Consider the following 19,282-nt stretch of genomic DNA (forward strand, 5'->3'; position numbering starts at 1 on the left):
CTATAAGAATTACTATGTTACACTTCTAATCCATGAATATTTAAAGCCTCATTTAACTTAAGATGTATTGCCTACTTCTAAGCAGCGTGCTGTTTAATATGAAAAAGATTTCCAGTGAAGACTAAGGGAATATACTTGTATCATATGAGTTCAAGTGTATTTAAGCTAAACATGCCTTGATTGAAGAGATTTTAATAGTTGTTGTTGTTTTTTTAATTCAATCAATCAACCATTTCAGTAATATCCCACCTTTTTTTTTTCCAAGAGGAGAAGTAAAGGCAGCTACAGTGGGTCTCAAGATGGCATGAACCCATATGATACAAGTTTAATCTCGTATTCTTCACTCACATTAAGTGAATGGAGAAGCAGCAAGTAATGTATGTAATTCAAAAAAGCCATAAAAGGAAATGCATTTCTCTGTGAGCTTAAATAATTCCCAAATAAATAAATACTGAACCATCACTTGCTGCAGCTCTGGTGACTAACAGAGTGGCAGGGCTTGCAAATAATTCCTATACACACTACCCTTTCTTTTCTCAGTGGTATTTTCCCACTTTATCCACCTCACACCTACTTCACATTGTTTCAAGAGTACATTTTTGAAAAGACATGCAAAAAGGGGAACAAAATTTGTACATGCTTTTAAATGTGTACCTACACAAAACATGCAGGCAAATTGTACATGTAACTCAATTTAAAAGTTAGCAACAAATCTGGCTGTATTGTAAGTGCTGTTAGAGTTACATGCACAGTAGTCTAGACACTTTCCCAGTAATCCTAATTTTCAGATTTTAAAAATCATCGGATCGGTGTGAGACAAAGCAAATGCCATGCAAGTAGTGGCATTATATCTGGGGCACTAGCAAGATTTGGGACAGGTAAACAGAAAAGGGAGGGTACACAGAATGCTGTCACAAAGATATTGTTTGACATCAGAAACAAAAGGGGAATAGCACCAAATGATTTATATGATTAAAGCTTTCCATCAATTTCTCAAAATGCAGGTATCACAGCCAAAACAGGAGGGTATTTATGGGAGAGGGGTGTTTTTAGGAGGGACAGAGACAGAGAAAAATAATATGGGGTCAATAAGAATTACTGTAAGAATAGAGAATCCATGCTGCTATCTGAAGAAGGGAGTCCACACACAAACAATTGCATTCTGAAATTCACAAGCAGATTCACAACTTAGAATTATTCCACATCACCACTTACCTTTACCCCATGCCCAATATCATCCAAAATTGTATAATCAATAGGTTTTCTAATATAACGAACTGGTCTCTCCAGGTTAGCTGGTGCAATGATTTTGTGAGTTCTTGAAGTATTTTTGTTTGTGGTCAAGATGCCAATTTCTCTTCTAGCCACTTTTTCTTTGTGTATGTCAACCGTCTGCAAGCATAAGGAATTTGCAAATACAAAGTGATTAAACAATTTTTTCTCTGTTTATTAACATGCATTAAGAAAGCTAGTCAATATCACAACTGCCTCTATCACTTCACATATATTTATTGCCTCTTGTTCTACTTTAACTAACATGTATTTTCATTTAATGTAAATTTTGGTTTATATTACTCAGTATTACCTCATCCACCTAAATGACAAAGCAGAAGTCCAGTATGTCCGAATAAAACAGGAATGTATTTCACAGAAATGTAAGGCTAATGGTAATGCCACATAGTTAAACAAACTAAGCAAGATCTGAAGGCTTGCCCTTGGTTCTTATTATGTTTGATATGAGTGTGACATGCATCTTCATGGCCATCATCATGTTCATTTTATGTGTTTTCCTTCAATTATGGTAATAAAGCTCTCTGTCAGAAGAGATCCTCCAAAAATATGAACCACTTATGCAGGCCTTGCGTCCACCTGAATGTTCTCACAAACAGAAATTGTACATCACTAGTCATGGGCATCACACCATGGATTCTTTTCTAATATCTATTGAAACCTGAGTTAAAGAGACACCAATAGTCCACTGTTCCAAAAGGTCATTCCATAAATTTAATACAGCGCACCCACGTCAAATGCAGGGCTTGCTGTACGCGCTTTGAGCTTACGTGTATGGTAAGTCCCATAAAACAAAATTGCAGGTGCACCATGCACAGGAGTGCGCTGCCAAAACCTTACACATTTTCCCCCATAAACGAGGAGGGGGATCTGGTAAGGATCCCCTGCATATAGAAAGGGCCCACTGTCTTAGATGCCACCAGGGTTGTGGAGATGGAGTTAAGAGTCAGTAGAAATGTACCAACTTTGACTCTAGCTTCAAAATAAAAACTTATTAAAAGCCTCATTTGTTGCCTACTTACTTTACTGGGAATCTGGGAAAGATTTTTAATGAATCAACTATATTGTACGTTCTCTCAATCTAAGTAGCCTGATGATTCACATGGTGGTAATGAAATGCCTTGTGCTATCATCACTTTACTACAGTAAATTTGTTCTTGTGAAAGCCGGCATAGTATAGTGGTTTGAGCACTGGACTACAAGCTCTGGAGACCAGGGTTTGAATTCCTGCTCAGTTATGGCCAAGGTCACTGAGTGATCTTGGGCAAGTCACACTCTCTCAGCCACAGAGGCCAGCACAAGCAAACCCTTCTGAACAAATCTTGCCAAGAAAATGACATGATAGTTTGTCTTTGGGTTATCATAAGTAAGAAATGACTCGAAGGAACACAACAATAACAAATTTGTTATTACAAATTAATATATGTTTTCCATGTATGAAGGTGTCACAATCAGACAGTAGAAAATTAGAAGAGATGGTGCCGAAGGTTTGGCATAGTATTGCTGTTGCTTTAGCGCTTGAAAAAGTTGCATTTTTGAGCAGCAACTCAGATAACTAAGAAATTCTGAAAGTTTTAGTCCAAAAAATAACTTTCTGAGCTCTGCATTGTAACATGAAACATGCTTCCAATGTTAGGTGGAAACAAGACAGAAGAGGACCTCAGTTGATGGTATTGGTCTGACTTCATTGAGAAAAACACTTATTATCTGAAAAACTGTGTGGTGCTTGACCACAAAGCTTTTGCCTGAGAAGCTTTTATTGTCTGTGCATCCTGCAAGCTCCAGTAACTCATCCTATAGTACAAATTCACATTACACACTATGAAGCCATTGGCATAATCAATCATTTGGGAAAGCTGATAACTCGGTTTAGAATGATTACCAAGAAAAATAAACTATTACATAGTGCTTCTGGCCATTATTCCCTTAACCAAAGGGAAAAATGGAAAAGACAATACTGTGTTTGTCTAGCAGATAACAAATTATGTGTACAATGAACCATCAGAAAGCCATCCATGTGGGCGATTTTGGAGTATGCCAGATTTTAGAATTCCAGAGGAAAGATGCTCAACCTGTAGTAGCACCAAGAACATATTCTATTACCACTTAACACATTACACATACTAGCAGATTGTATAACCATTATTCTCTTTTGCCAAAGCCTAAGTTTCTCATGTTTTAAACAAATCGAAGTGTTCTAATCTTAATTAAGAGAAAATCTTTCAACAAACAAGATTATACACCTAAGGTAAAGCCCTTTCTTGACCCTGGTCAAATGCTCTCCCTTTCTCAAGTATTTCTAGAAAATATAGTGGGTTTTGTCAGTTTCAAAGAAAGGAATTCTTGATCCAGTGGAGAAAAGACAGAAAGAGATGCCTTGTTCCTTCAGACTATTTTAAATCACTTGGCTTGTAGAGAAGACCAAGATATAGGGGCAAACCCATTAGGTGGATAGAGCCAAGAAATGTATGGCTTTGCAAGCCTTTAATAAAGGAACAGTTGCATACATGCCGAACAAATTATTAGGCTGAATAAGTGAGGATTTTTTAAAAGACAAATAAGTTTTAAAGACCTTTCAGTAACATGCCTCCTTAAGTTCATACTGGGAGCCTTGCATGTATCATGTTTCTTTACTCCAGATCCTGTGCAGATACAAGGCCTGTTTAGCTTTTACATTCCAAAGCACTAAATGTTCCTATAAAGCATTTCCTATTCAGCATGGGGCCAACAGCTTTGAAATCAACCCCATCTTTAAGTTTTTATTGCTTTCAAAAATGTCCATATTTATTTTAAAAAATTATCGTATTTTAAAATGATTGATTTCCTGATACAAAAAGATTTTGTTATCCCCATAAAGATTCTAAGAATGCATACGCTTGCATTAATAATGCATGCAGAAGTGACATGTTTTAAACAAAAGAGCAAGATTTAAAATTAAACATGCAAACAAATACAAAAGGGAAAAAATCTATGGGGATGAAAAAACAAAGCCAAGCTAATCAAGTATCCAGAGCCAGTGAATTTTTTTTCTTTCTCTCTGTGACTCGCATGTAAGGGTTCTCTGTGCATGCACAGAGCTAGATAGAACTTTCTAGAGCTAGAATAGCAATTTCTGACATGAGCCCCACATTTTTTTGCCAAAAATCTCTTAATTTCTTGCACTGTACAGAGACAGACAGACAGATCTAAAATCTCTTGTTACTGTGAACTTTCAAGTCATTTCCAACTTATGGTGACTCTACGGCAAGCCTATCTCACAGTTTTCTCAGCAATATGTATTCAGAGGGGGTTTGCCTTTGCTTTCCTCTTAGGCTGAAAGAGTGTGACTTGCCCAAGGTCACACAGTGGGTTTCCACAGCCACACAGGGATTCCAACCCAGAGTTTCCAGAATACTAGTCCAACATCCAAACTTAGGCACCATCAAATTTCTAGGTATTCAGACAGCTGGAGTCGTCGTGCCCCCCCCCCCCAATAATGACAAAAACAGAGTACAAGTACAAAACAGAGAAAATTTAAATTACATTTGCCATTTAAAGGTTAAAAAACTGAATTCCAAACTAATGTGGTTTTTTGACATTTTTTATTGCTACTGAAAATGACAAGTAGATTTTCTAGATCCATTTCATCTGCCAAATTCTTTCAAAGTGCTTTTTGTAGCAACCTTGTGGATATTTAGCTATTACAGTCCTCTTATCCTTTCACTAAGACTAGAACATACATGAGAATTATACACATTTATCATCAGAACCGCAGTTAGATTAAGCAGAGAGATGACTTTTGAATTCAGATCCTCAAGATGGCCCAAATTAAATACTGCATTATACAAAACTGCATACAAAGATAGCGGACATAAATAACGTCGTCTCACTTGTGAAATGTGGTTGATTGAAGATTCCATGCGCCTAAGCTGGGATGCCTGGATATCCAGCATCTGCAGGACATTGTTGGCCAAGGTGTTGATCAAATAGGCTACGCTAGCTAAAGACTGAGTTGTGTATGCTTTGGTTTCTTCTAGAGCTCGTTGTTTATCTGTTGACTAAAGAAAAAAGAAAATAATCATTACAAGTGTATAATTTTCTCATGTATTACTTTAATATTCAACAATACCTTTTTAAACATTCTCAAAATGTGAGGCAATGCATACTTGTGCAATTTTCTCTCAGAATGTCCAGCCATTCTGAAGCTTGCATTAAGGTCAGTCACACAATCACAGAAACTTTAACAAAAACAGCATCCAAACGGGAATGTATGACAATAGTCCAATATACAATATGAGCCGATATAACCACAATAACAGGTGAAGAAAAAACTGTGATCTATGCACCAACCATTTTCTCCAAGATGAGAGATAGACAGATTATACTACAATTTTTTTAGGAAATCTATATGCATACAGACATCTAACCAGACCAAAGCACATTTTTTTCATGTTCAAGAGTCTTGGAATTTTTTGGTTCCATGTTTGGACATACTCTTTTATCCAAAAATATATTCTCACTATGCTGCAAGTTTGTACTGTATTCCTTTAGCTTTGCTGTAGTCAGCATAGAAAGCTTTTTTCTAAACAGGTAAAGCCTTTTTTAAAAGTGCTACTGTCTTCTCCAACCTACTGCCATCGAGGTAATTTGGATTACAACTTCCATTGGCACAATCAACGCAATGGTCAGGAAAGCAAGATATACAATAAAAATATCTAGTGGTGACTAGGCTAGGAAAGTCTGTTCTGAACATAAATGACACTGCTGGAAACCGCCACAGGGAACTTCCCTAAAATAGTGGGACGTTCTCTTATGAATTACAGATTGCTAACTGCAAAAATAGTAATGAGAATCTTGGTTCCTTGTGTGACATCACCAAGAAAAACAGATCCAACAGTTCCCAATTACACTAACACAAACATCCTGTTGTTGTGTACCTTCAAGCTTCCAAAATTAATCCCTATCAACATTTTCTAGTTGCATTTGTGTGCACAGACACACAGACAGTGTTCCAAACTTTCCAACATCTAGTACCAACACACTATATGGATGCATCTAACTGTTAAAACTAACTCTGAATATTCCTTGCCTAACTCTGAGTATTTCTTCCCTATGAAAGCCATGGCATCACCATACGTTGCCAGCCAACTTGAAGGCATGCAAGCATGCATACACACAATAACCTGAATTTAGAGCAATCTCTATTTCACTTACTCTGAGATGTGCTATCAACACTTACTTGTTCATACAACAGAGGCTGCTTACTCTGCAAATAAATTCAAACACAGAATAGACAAATCATCCAAAATCAAATCTAGTAGCACTGAGTCCAGCAGTGTGTCTGCCACAGAGATTCTGATGGTGAAAAATGCCACCCACTCCACAGTTTCCCACCGCGGCCTAGAGTGCGGAACATGGGCACAAGAAATTTCCCCTTTGCCATGAAGCTAGCTATATGCCCTTGCTAAAGTCACTATAAATCTCCACAAGATTGTTACAAGAATGCATTGAGGTAATTTCAGATATGCCACCAAGTAGAAAAAAGAGATTAAAATGTGACTAATACTAGTTCCACCACAAGTCCATCACAAGTTTCAGACATATATCAACCAGAAAAATCATCCACTGGGGAAAATTCCAGTAACATCTTCATTTCCTTTGCCTTCTCTAGAGTACATATTTGAACTGATTTATAAACCATTCCCGCTTTCCAGAATCATTGTTTGTGAGGGAACTGCAATAGTGTGAGGAGGCAGGGATTTGGCACTAAGCTCAATATCTTCATACTACAATTACTAACATTCTTGAAGGTGGTGATGGTGGTGGTGATAGAAGTTATAATAAAGAGTGTGTAAATGTGTGACCTTTGTCTTCTCCTTCCAGATGCTTTTAATCATTGATGGGCAGGAAAATGTTGGCTAATCTCTTCACTGAACATCTTATTTTCATTCCACTACAGCTTGGGAATCTTATGAAGGAAAGGAACAATATCTGAACATCCGAAAAACACAAAGAATTCACCAGTCTAAATACCAAAACTCAGGCTTTAGATGTGGAAGTGGTTCACATCATTCATAGCTGGTCCCCACAAAACATTCACAAAATCAGTTAATTGCTGCTACCACTCCAAATGAGTGCTAAATAATTCAATATAGTAATAACTTTCCAACTGTTCTCTAGCTATTGGGAGATACCACAATTTTCTCATCTAAAACTCCAAAGCTTGTCAGTAGCATAAACAAAACAGAATATTTAGGAATTCCACACAGCTTAAAAATAAAGAGTGCTGGGGAATCACTAAGGGCATGTAATCAGAAGGTAGTTCAAAGTGTCGGTGAAGAATAATCTTGTCCCTAGATAGTCAAGAGAGACAATACTCCTCCTTGCATAATTACATGATTACATACCATTTACAATTTGTTTCTTTCTGGGGAAGTTATTAAACTGTATTTTCTAGCAATATGGTATATAGTACTGTGCCTTCAAATCATTTTGAGATTAATAAAAATGAAAGAAATCCAGATTATACCTTTTTATATAAATGCACACTGCACTTTTCCACCATAAAAAGGCTCCCAAAACGATCTGTTCCATAATGGACATGAGACACTGTGTAAATTTACAGTGCTTTATAAATAAAGGTTAATAATAATAATAATAATAATAGTAATATAGTCTACAAAAATACTTTTATTGGATGCCCTGTTCTTACATAATAAAAGACTATGGATGGTACGTTTTTATCATCTTTGTTCTTTGACTGGAGGCACAAGTAAACATGCCAGTTAGAGTTATCTTCTCTACAAGTTCAACTGCCATTCGGCTCTTTTCTCAGGTGGTTCCCACTCATGTTTATCACTTTCTAGGGCAACTCTTCCTCTGCCTCTACTTCTGAAGGATTCCAGTCCAGTCTCTGGCTCCACCCCCAAGATCTCAGCCTCATTCTGAGCAGGCACTCCCCTGCCTTGAGCCTTGGGTAAAAGTTAGAGAAAAGAGCACACTGGAGTTGTTGTTATGCCCCATTTCCTTTCCCCACTCTGGCCCTCCTTAGTCCTTCTTCATCCCAACCTGAGAGAAGGATGGCTTCTCTGCCTCCAAGCTGTTATTTCCTCAAGGTTGCTTCTTGGCTCATTATTATTATTAGTAGTAGTAGTAGTAGTAGTAGTATCCCGCTTCTCCCTGTATTGGATCATACTCTAGCTTCTTGGTGTCTCCCTCAGGAATCGTGATAACCAGCTATTCCCCAACCACTTTCCTGTCTCTGATATGATCCCAACTTGAGCACTTCCTTTTGGTCCTCTGTTCACCTTCCCTTCTCTTGCTTCTTCCCCCTCCCTGGCCATTTTCAGGTTCCCCAGATTGTCCTTCTTGTTCTCTCTTTTTCCTCCTCTCTTCCTTTATAACTCTTCTTCCTCTCTTTATATCCCCAATCTCACCTCCACCTGGCACCACATGCCTATCTGCAACTGCAGCTGATCCAACACCTTGGCCAATGTTGGAGACAGGCTGCACCCATTCATTCCTGCGAACTGCCAACTCCCACTGTCTGTGGCCATCCTCTTCCCCAAGTATTTTGTGCTGCTGTGGGCACTCTTATAATTGCCACGGTTCATTTACACAAAGGCAATTAAAAGCAGCAGCATTACAATACAGAATTCCAATGAGGAACTGACTTCACATTCTCTTTTCTAATGACTCCAAGATCTGTCCCCTGTGCCTCTCCAATCTTAACAAAAGGCACAAGATAATCTGATCTGAAATCTCTGGGCACAGATTGAAAGTTACACACTTTTAAGTCCCATTGAATTAAATGGAACTGAATTAACTACACAATTTCTCACTGAAACCTGTAGAATTCAAATGGGTTTCACATATATTTCACAATAAAGTCTTCAGATTGCCTCAAATATTTTTCTTCCAGAAGGATATCCATTTCCATTTATAAAACAGCACTGGAAAAGGAGTGCAAGGAGGCATGGCTATACAAGATATACAGTACTTTAAAGGTCCTATCAACAATAAGAAACAAATAGATTTTTAAACACACACGCACACACCCATCCAGCAAAAGCATAAAAGCATCAGCAGTAAATACAAGTTATTTCATACACAGTGGCTATGATTGGTGGAAGCAGGCAACCCAAAATCCATTCCAACAAAAACTGCCAATTTAACTACTGCATATTTACAAAATGATGGGTTTTGCGGAATGTGAAACTTGCATATTAGAACATCACAATATGAAATATACAACTTACGGTTTAGAATATAGTACAAAATTTATATTTGAAGAATTTCATTCCTAGGCAAAAATCCTTCATTGTGATAATCACACTTTTCACCTTGTGGTTTGTTTTTTTAAACTTAACTAACACAACACCAGTTGAAGTAGCAGTACTGTACTATGTTCATTTTAAAGATCGTCTAATGTGCTAAGCCACACATTAGGGCAACTGTTCCAGAGTGAAGATTGCACACGTGTGCGCACAAACTGTTTAACAGAATGAACTAATGAAACTTAAGGAATTCAAATGGCAGTTATAATCTATTTACACTACAACTGATTTGCAACTTTGTTCTACTTCAAGTAGCAAAAAAGAAAGCATGGAAGCAATGAAGCAATCAGCCATTAACAACTGAATTTAAGGAAGCAACAGCTTTGAAAGATGTGAACTTTAGTATGTGCAAAAGGTTACATCCTTCCTTCTCATATCTACTATTCCAAACAGTGCCAAGGGAATGCAGTCAATAATCGAGCACTCCCACCTATTTAGCAAGAGCAGCATTTTTAAGTCAGTTGCCAGCCAACAAAGAAGTCATCTTTCAACTTGGAAGTAGTAATTTGCTTTTTAAAGTAACTAGTGAAATCAGCTTTGGCAACAGGAGAACTTTTTGTTTCAGCATGGAACAGTCGCAGCCCATTTTTTTAAAAAATGAGAAACTAACCATCTGGTCATCTGTTTCTAAAGCAATGATTTCATCAGATGCAACTGAAATAGTTTTTTGGTACCATTTGCACAGCAGGGATTTTTTGAAACAGGCAGAAGGGAGCTAACTGTCCATCTTCCTCAATGTTCCACTTTAGCCAAAAGACTTTGTCAAAACAAGATGAGAACTAAATAACTGCAAACCCATCTTCCTACAAGTTTTGTATTATTTATAAAATAATCTAATTAAAGATGGATGTCAGCTCCAATGCTACAAAAATGAGAGCAATTCAATTTAATACATGTTTAGAAATGTATTTTTATTGCTCATGTATTGGTATGTATGCTTCCTTCATGAAAGGCAGACAGGCACTCCTATCAGAAGCACTGACTGGGCCTATTTACTAGTTTGGGATTCAAAACCAAGGCCACCACCTAAAAAATCATAGTATGAATTCTACATGCTTGAAGAACATAAGCAGCATAAATTTGCACAGCGTTTTTAAAATAACTGACTAGGAAAGGAAAACATTTAACAAATCAACTAAAATGGTCTAACAGCCATTCATGGAGTCTCAGAATTTACAGAATATTTATATGAGCTGAACATAGGGAGATAAAAATCTACAAAAACCAGAACTTTCTTTCTGCAAGTCAGTGAAGAAGAGAGAGATAAATACCAGCAAATGACCTTAACATCCTGGCAGGCTGATATGGAGACTGGCATTCTTTTATACACCTGGGTTTCAAGCCATTTAGGGCCTTTAAAAGGTCAAACCCCAAAGCTTTCAGTAAGCTTGGAAAGATGATGGACATCCAGTGAAGTCATTCTTTAAATAAAATACTATGAGATATGTTTACAGCAACATTCTACATTAGCTGAAACATCTTTCCAAAACATCTTCACTAACAGTCTCATATAAGTGTTATTTAAGATGGGAAATGAAATGATGTGGGGTGGGCAGAAAATGGCCTGCTCAATCGCCTAACAGATTACACTGAGCATCCTCAAAGTGCGCATGTGATCAGTCAAAAAAAAAAAAAAAACACCAATCTGCTGCAATAAAATACTCAAGGTCCAGTCTGGAAGCTTCTAGCACCTTAGAGCAGAGGAAAGCCATGGAGATAATGTAAGAAAAAAAGGATTGTTCCCCTTCCCTTCTCCAATGAAGCTTGAGCAGAAATGTTAAAGCTCCTGTTGCAAGGTGGGTTAGGTCCCCCCAACAGGACTATAGTTCCTAAGAAGTGGAGATAAGCTGCAAAATTTCATTGCAAGTTCCATACACTTCCTTTAATGGCAGAATGGGTGGCAGGTCCCATACTATTAAGTCTGAAGAAAAATGATGCTAGCATCAAAACAGACATTTCTCCATATCTAGGAAACCAAAATATATGTAAGTACTTAATTTTTAAAACAGGACTCCTAAAAGGGAACGAAAAGTGGCACTTCATGGACATACACACACGCTGCCCTCATGCTGCTATGGTAGCCAAAACTATGACCTTCCTCCTGCCTTGCAACTTCTCTGGGCTAGAAAGAGCCTGGGCATCAGGTCCAAACGTTTTCTGCACTGTCACCAGGCTCAAAGGAAAGCCAAGGAGACATTCCTTACAGTGCCCAGGCTCCAAGTATTTATCTCTGGTTTTCTGGCAGAAGTCTTCAGTAGCACTTTTATGCTCAAAAACAACCTTCTCCAACTTACTGTAAAGCCAAAACAAAAAAATTTAAAAGAAAAAGAAACCTCCAGCTTTATAAGCCTGCAGGAGGCTAGATATAGCCCAAACACATTTACCTGATGTTGGAGCTAAATTACAAATATATCCTTAATTCATTACTTATTTAGCTCAAACCGAACCACACATCAGCTTTGTGGGTTGAAAGGGCCAACAAACCAAAGAACTCCAGTCATAAAGAGAAAATGCACTATAGTCATGATAGCAAACCAATGACATGCATGCCCTCGCTGGCACATGAAGCCATTTTGGAGGGCACGCAGAAAGACAGGAGAGCAGGTGAAGAGGAGGAACAGGCGAATGCCCCCCCTCCCCACCCTCATGGGCCCTTAACTGTCTCTGGGAAGGTCCCGCCCCCAGAAGGCAGAAGTCCTGCCCCACGAATGTTCCAACCCCCAGCACCAAGTAACATCCAGTGCCAGAATGCCTTTGAGTTTGGGCACTCAGTTCCTAAAAGTTTGCCATCACTGTAGCTTTGATAATATATCTAACACACTACGTTGGGATTACTTTTGAGATGTTTGTATTTAGAGGAAATTTGGGGCTGCTTTGGAGATTCAAGATAAGCAAACCACTATTATTTTAGCAGATTTTGGGTAGTTTGGGGCAAAAATATCTCCCCAAAATTGGACCAAAAATGTTTTATAAAAAATTTAGTCCAGAGGTTTTGGGTGGCTTCAAGGGCTGCACATGGGGAACCCAAGAGTTGTGTATGGCCCAAGGGACAAACTTTGCCCATCTTGATATAAAAGATCACAAAAATGTATGCTAGAGAAATATATTTAAAACTATGTGCAGTATTTGCAAACAGTTCCATATTTGGCTATGAGTCCTCAGTTGTACAATACTCAAACTTTATCCAGTTACTAGAAATCATCAATGCTGAGTTAGGCAGTTACACCTATGAGTTGTCCTATTGAGATCTAAGTGCAAGGAATGAATGAAAATGGAGGTTACAAAATGTACCAAGAGCCAGCATGAGCTATTCTCATACAGGCTAAGTACCCCTTATTTGGAACTCCACACAATAAATGTCAGGTTTAGACTTGGGTCCCATCTCAAAGATATTTCACTATGGATGTGCCTGTGTGCATGTGCGCACATGTGTGTATGCAAATATTCCAAGATCCAAAAAAATTCAAAAAAAGAATGAAATCCAATGCTTCTGGCCCCAAGCATTCCAGATAAGAAAGACTCAACCTGTATTTAAAGACTTCGTTGTGTGTTCTAAAGCAAATTTTCTCAAGTGATGGTACTCCAGCTTTTCACCAGGGGATGGCGTGTTAAAAGCTTAACATTGTTCCAACAACAAAGTTATCTTAAATCAACCACAAAGAGAATGGGCTTCTATATTCTATTTCCACATCCCTCTCCAGCCAGTCATATGGTTCATGGTAGTTGCTCAAATCTATTGTGTTTCATTTTTTGCTACACTTAGTACAGTAAAAGGTCAAGAAAGGCCCACCTTTCCTAACTGTTAATCCGCCAACACAGATGAAAACTGAATGGTACAATGAATTAGCAAAAACATCCAGTATGTACCCTTAAGCAGGATGTGTGTGCTCTCTCACCATTCTGTGCAGCAAAGAATTTAACACCTTAAAACTCTCAGCATTATCATTTCTGTAAAAAAGCAGGTTTGCCCTGGGGCACCGCAAATAGCCTTAAAAATGGAAATCACTCAAACAAGTAAGCACCAGAAAGAAAGAAAAAGCATTTCGTACTCAACTGCTCACATGAGACAATTGTTTCTTTTTTGCACAGGAGAAGGAGTTCTCTTCTTTAAAAAGAGTGAGAGAGAGAGAGAGAAAGGGAAAGGAAGAGAGAGACAAAGAGAGAGAGAGAAATTAAACCAGTTTTCCCCCAAAATGATACCCTTGAGATAGTTTAGATTTCAACTCCCATGATATCTTACCACTGGGTATGATAGCTGGGGCTCATGGGAACTGCAGTGTAAAATATCTGAGAGCAGCAGTTTGGGGAAATCAGAGTTAAGCATTGGATCTCCAGATGCTAACAGTGAAATCTCATTTAAAATAACCTATTATCCAGTATGAAATAAAAACAGCAATTGTTAAGCATGGTTCTCCAAATGCAAATTGTATTTACACATCAATGCATATGAAAAAGGACAAGAAAAACATGCACATTTGTGTAACAGTCTACATCAATTCAATCAAAAAGAGCCATTGGAATATACAACTGAAGAAAAGGAAAAAAAAAACCCACTCTATTTGGGGATACAGTCTATCCTTCTCAACACAGTTCTGAATTAGGAACTATTGCATTGGGACTACTTTGTCATCAAGGTAGTATGTTGTTCTCATTGTGAGTTAACTAAGAAGACAATAGATGACTGAGGCCGATGCAGCTGCAGCAATATGGGCATAGTGAGGACACAACTGATAAAAAAGTCTAGGGCAATTCCTGGTCTACAGGGGAATAGTGGAAAGCGGATGAAGGCCCCGGGATGGCTACCAATCATCATCTCATACAGGTTGCTCTGCAGAATGAGGATGACGGTTGTAAAAGGCCCTGAGCAGCACCATGGCGTACCATGAACTGCTGCAATACATATGAGATATACTAGAAGTAGGAGTAGGAACCATTAATGGCTACATTAAGCATAATACAAGAAGCAAGGTTCACAGGTGCTAGTCTAAACACTATACTGGCAGAGGGCTCTTTGATATTTTAATAAACACTATGATCTCAGACTCATATCAGTCTCCACAGTTGTAGTACAACACTCAAACCATTACACCATGCTGGCCCTCTTAATATTTTAATTGCTTTTATCTGTTCATTGTCTTGGGGGCCCTTAAAGGTTGAGAGCCAATACAGAAACAACTTAAATACATAAATAAATAAGCAAATAAGAGATGTGTAGGCCAGAAAAAAGGCAGGAAACTGAAGGGAATGTTTTTCCTCATCCCACCCCCAAAAAGCAGAGCCATTTAAGATATCCTCCCCTGCCCCCCCCCAAAAAAACAAGCAGAGCCCCAGAGCCATTTCTTTGTGGGGGGGGAGGGGGTAAGTAAATTGGATTAAGAGAAATTTTCTTTTAGAATAACAAACTATTTCAGACAAAGTGTTGTTATATTTACTTCTCTCACTTTATTTCTTAAAAACTATGTAGCAGTTAAACTATGTAGTAAGTAAGATTATATTCAGTACCATATATCATTGCAACTTTTGGGGTTCCTTTTCTCAGTTTTGTTTTATTTTTTAATAGGAATGAGGGCTGTATGTCTGCTTGGCACTATGGAGGACTAGGTGCAGCACCATAATTTCCCTTGCTTTATTACAGGTTCTTTTCCCTGTTCCTCATAAACTAGGGCCTGTTGCAGACTGTCTAAATAAAGCTGCTTGGGGTCTCTTTGGAGGTATGCTATTTAAATGATACATGGGTCCTAAGAGTCCGGAGGTTGCGCCAAAGCCACACTCCATTCCTAAGCACTGGAGTGCAGCTTTGGTGCAGCTTCCGGATTCTTAGGATGCACGCATCCTTTAAACAGCATACCTCCAAAGAGACCCGAAACAGCTTTATTTTGGCAGTCTGTAACAGGCCTAGGAAAACTAAAAAGGTTCCTTATTGTTCAGTTTTTACTTACTGTTGAAAACCAAGTACAGTAAACTCTTCCCATCCATGGATGTTCAGTCCAGGTCCTCCCCACCAGATGGGAAAAAATAAGGACAACTGCACACCATATTATTAAATGGGCAGCAACGTGTGCATGTCCACATCAGAGTCGCTACATGGGCTTTGGCAATCTGTGGGTAGTCAAATCCATGGATCACTAGCCTGCTAATCTGTAAAGCAGTGGTTCCCAACCTGTGGGTCGGGACCCCTTTGGGGGTCGAATAACCCTTTCATGGGGGTCGCCTAAGACCATTGGAAAACACCTATTTAATTAAAGTTATGAAGTAGCAACAAAAATAATTTCATGGGTTTGGGTCACCACAACATGAGGAACTGTATTAAAGGGTCGCAGCATTAGGAAGGTTGGGAACCACTGCTGTAAAGCATACTAATATTATTGTACTATTCCAATTTTTCTCAAAATGTGTTGGTTTTTCTGGCAGGAAACCCTTTAAAAAGACACACACACACACACACCCGGACACCCCTTCCTCCACCTATTTCAAACTGTTCAGATATTTTACTTCTCTATAGAGAATATTTCATTTCCTTTCACAGGATTTTACTCTTATACACATGCTGCCTCTCTTGCTTTTCCCCAGCCCTTTCCCCCTCCTTATTGTTATTGAACTGCTTCTCTTTTTTGTGATGTAGGAACCTATTCCTATTCTTCCCATATTACTTCTGCCTCTGGTACCACAGTGTCTGTTCGATTAGTAATACCCAGGAACACATCTACTTTGTCAACTGAAGTATGCTTGTATTTTACATAGACAGATTTTCTTCCATGCTTATAAATAATTTCATTTGTTCTTGAATTGCCTACCAAGGTATTTTAAACCTCCATTTACACATTTTATTGCAGAGTGCAGAAAATAGCTTTTTAACATGCTAGTTCAATGAAAACTGAACACTGAGAATGTTTATTTAGATAAGGATTTACCAGTAGCATCACTCTGTTTATAACACTAAACAAAAGTGCTGCAGCTTAAAACCATGAAACAGAACATTATGTTACAACGAGAGAACGTACCCCTAAAACAATGTCACAAATACATTTCAGGCAAAGTTCTCCCATCTGTAGCTGCACTTGCTTGATTTTCAGTGCCACCCCTTCATCCTGTCACAGGGCTTCACTGCCTTATAACCTGAGGGGCCTTTCAGACTACCTTTTGTACTGAATTGTAACCCGGATTAAAAGCCAGAAGTTCCCCTTGGCACCAGTTTAAACACATCAGAATTAGGCTCTTGCACCCCCAATCCAGGGCAACTCCCCCTTAGAGTGGTTTTTCCGAAAGTGGATTATTTCCCGTATCTTTTTGGAAAACCCGTTTCTTCCCTGCTGCCAGCGAATGTGAACTGGGCCCCGGTCATGATCTGGTCAAGTTCAGGGGAGGGATTTAAGTCAGAGGGAGGGCAGAGGGTGGAACATGCCTCCCCTCTCACAGGCAGATTTCTCTCTCTCTCTCTTTGTAATTATTTTTGACAGATTATGTGAATACTTTTTCTACAGGTTGATACATATTGATAGAATGTGTCTGCTTGTGCTACATTTCCCTTTCGTTTGCTTGCAGCCAGCACGGCACGTCACACTGCAAGTGGAATTTTGTGTGTGTGTGTGAAAGAGACAGAATATGTGAATGCTACAATGTAAATGTTACAAAAGTTTCCCTTTCAATTTGACAAATTAATACAATGTGTGAATGCTTTTGCTACATGTGTGTATGTAAGGAGAGATGGCATTCTGGGGTGGCAATTGGAGGGAAAGCAAAGAAAGAGAATTCAGAGATGGCATTCTGAGGTGAGGTATTATTATTATTATTATTATTATTATTGTGACAGATTACACGCATGCTTTGGACTGGAAGAGAAGAGAAGAGGATGGCATGGGGGGGAGGCAAGGGCTTCGGAGGTGGCACTGGGCTTGAAGGGAAGAGAAGGGAAGAGGTTCCAAAGAGGAGGAAATGCTGGGCTGGAAGCGAAGGGGAAGCTAGAGCCTGGCATTCAGAGGGAAGGCTGTGGAAACCCATGACTTTGGGGGAGTCACACTCTCTCAGCCTCAGGGGAAAGGCAATGGCAAATCTCCTCGGAACCAATCTTGCCAAGAAAACCTCAAGATGGGGTCATTTTAGGGTTGCCATAATCTGCAATGATCCAAATACACACAACACACACACACACACACACACACCTGGAGGTTTTTAAATTTGACAAGTTGACAGAATATGCGCACACTGCCACCAGTTGTTGTTTTTTAAAAAGGAGGGGGGAAAGAACCAATTCTGTTGGCCAATGATTGTAGGATATGCCACCTTTGACGAAAGCAAAAGTGAATTTGATTGACAACAATGGAGGCTCCATTTTAAAGCGGTACTGCAAATGTGAACTTCAGAGGGGCAAATTGCATCAATCAAGGTAAAGGGTAGTGAGAACTTCTACCCAGTATGGGAGCAACCAGATCTGCTCAGTTCTATCAAGAGCAAATGGGCTAGTGAGAATGGGGCCGAAGTTTACCTTCTGGCCTTGGAAAGCATGGACAAAGCCACCTCTGAAGTTAAAGCTAGAAAGCATAGAGAGACTGAAGCAGAACTGCTATCAACAGTAACTGATGGCAATCTTCACCCACTTTCCCAGACCCCCTCAGGCTTTCTTCCTTTATCCTGGGAAGAAAGGACTAAAGGGACACTAAGACAAGTCTATCATGGGGTTTTCTTGACAAGTTTCTTCAGAGGGGGATTGCCATTTCATCCTCTGAGGCTGAGACCTACCCAAAGTTTAAGATTTCATGAAAAGCTCTGGATTTTCTGCTGAAGAACCCCTTGGCAAGTACTATAGACAATCCAATTCTGCAGTAGCATCCAAACCCTGGAACTTTCTCCTAAAAACATATGGTCTTCTAGATGTTGCTGGGAAAAACACCCCACAAGTTACAGAATGCACAGTGAATGGTGAAGAACAATGACAGGTGCAATCCAACAACATCATGAGGGACAAAAGTTGCCCATCTCGTTTCTAGATGTTAATCAGTGTTTTCCTTTTCTGCCTTCAAGGAATAGAAGTGAGTAGATAAACTGAAATTTATGGCATATAAGTAGCCATGATATATACTGCATCTCTCTCAATTCTTGCTCTACAGCAGCTCTGCTCCTTCCTGGAGGGGTGAAGTCAGAAGGTGGTGCTGGAAATCTCCTGTTCAAAAACCTGGCCACTGACCTGTGGGATCCCTCAGGTTTCATGCTACTTAACATATACATGAACCTTCTGAGGTCATCCAGAGTTTTGGATTGTGGCACCATCAATATGTGAATGATATCCAACTCTACTATTCCTTTCCACCCCAAACCAAGGATACTGTACTGTTCTTAAACCACTGTCTGTCATCAGTAATGGACTGGATGAGGGCAAACAAACTGAAACTTAATCCAGACAAGGCAGAGATGCTCTTGGTTAGTTGGAAGGCAGATCAGGAAATAGGGATCCAGCTTGTATTAGATGGGGTTAAAGTACCCATGAAGACACAGGTTTGCAGTTTGGGTTTATTCATGGTCTCATCTTTGAACTCAGGTTTCTGTGGTGGCCAGGACTGGTTTTGCACATTTAAAGCTTGTGCACAACTGTGCCCATTCCTTGAGATGCTAGAACTGGCCACAGTGGTACATGCCTTCATTACATCTCATTTAGACTAATGTAGCCTTACTTGGTGCTGCTT

At 39.1% G+C, this 19,282-nt stretch overlaps 1 protein-coding gene across 12 annotated transcripts in view; it reads right to left on the reverse strand.

Moving 5' to 3' along the window:
* The window catches only part of LOC149313572 (abl interactor 2), a 61,400-nt gene that overhangs the window by 27,673 nt on the left and 14,445 nt on the right, over positions 1 to 19,282 (reverse strand). For all 12 annotated transcript variants that reach the window (XM_089519361.1, XM_089519356.1, XM_089519360.1 and 9 more), the window contains exons 2-3: positions 5,160 to 5,327; positions 1,216 to 1,392 (exon numbers count right to left, since the gene is read on the reverse strand). In XM_089519361.1, the coding sequence (XP_089375487.1) occupies positions 1,216 to 1,392; positions 5,160 to 5,327 (345 nt within the window). The remainder of the gene's footprint in view (positions 1 to 1,215; positions 1,393 to 5,159; positions 5,328 to 19,282) is intronic.

The sequence above is a fragment of the Sceloporus occidentalis genome, unplaced genomic scaffold, assembly GCF_023333645.1.
Source record: "Sceloporus occidentalis isolate IW3139 unplaced genomic scaffold, rSceOcc1.0.p SCAF_4, whole genome shotgun sequence".
NCBI lineage: Eukaryota > Metazoa > Chordata > Lepidosauria > Squamata > Phrynosomatidae > Sceloporus > Sceloporus occidentalis.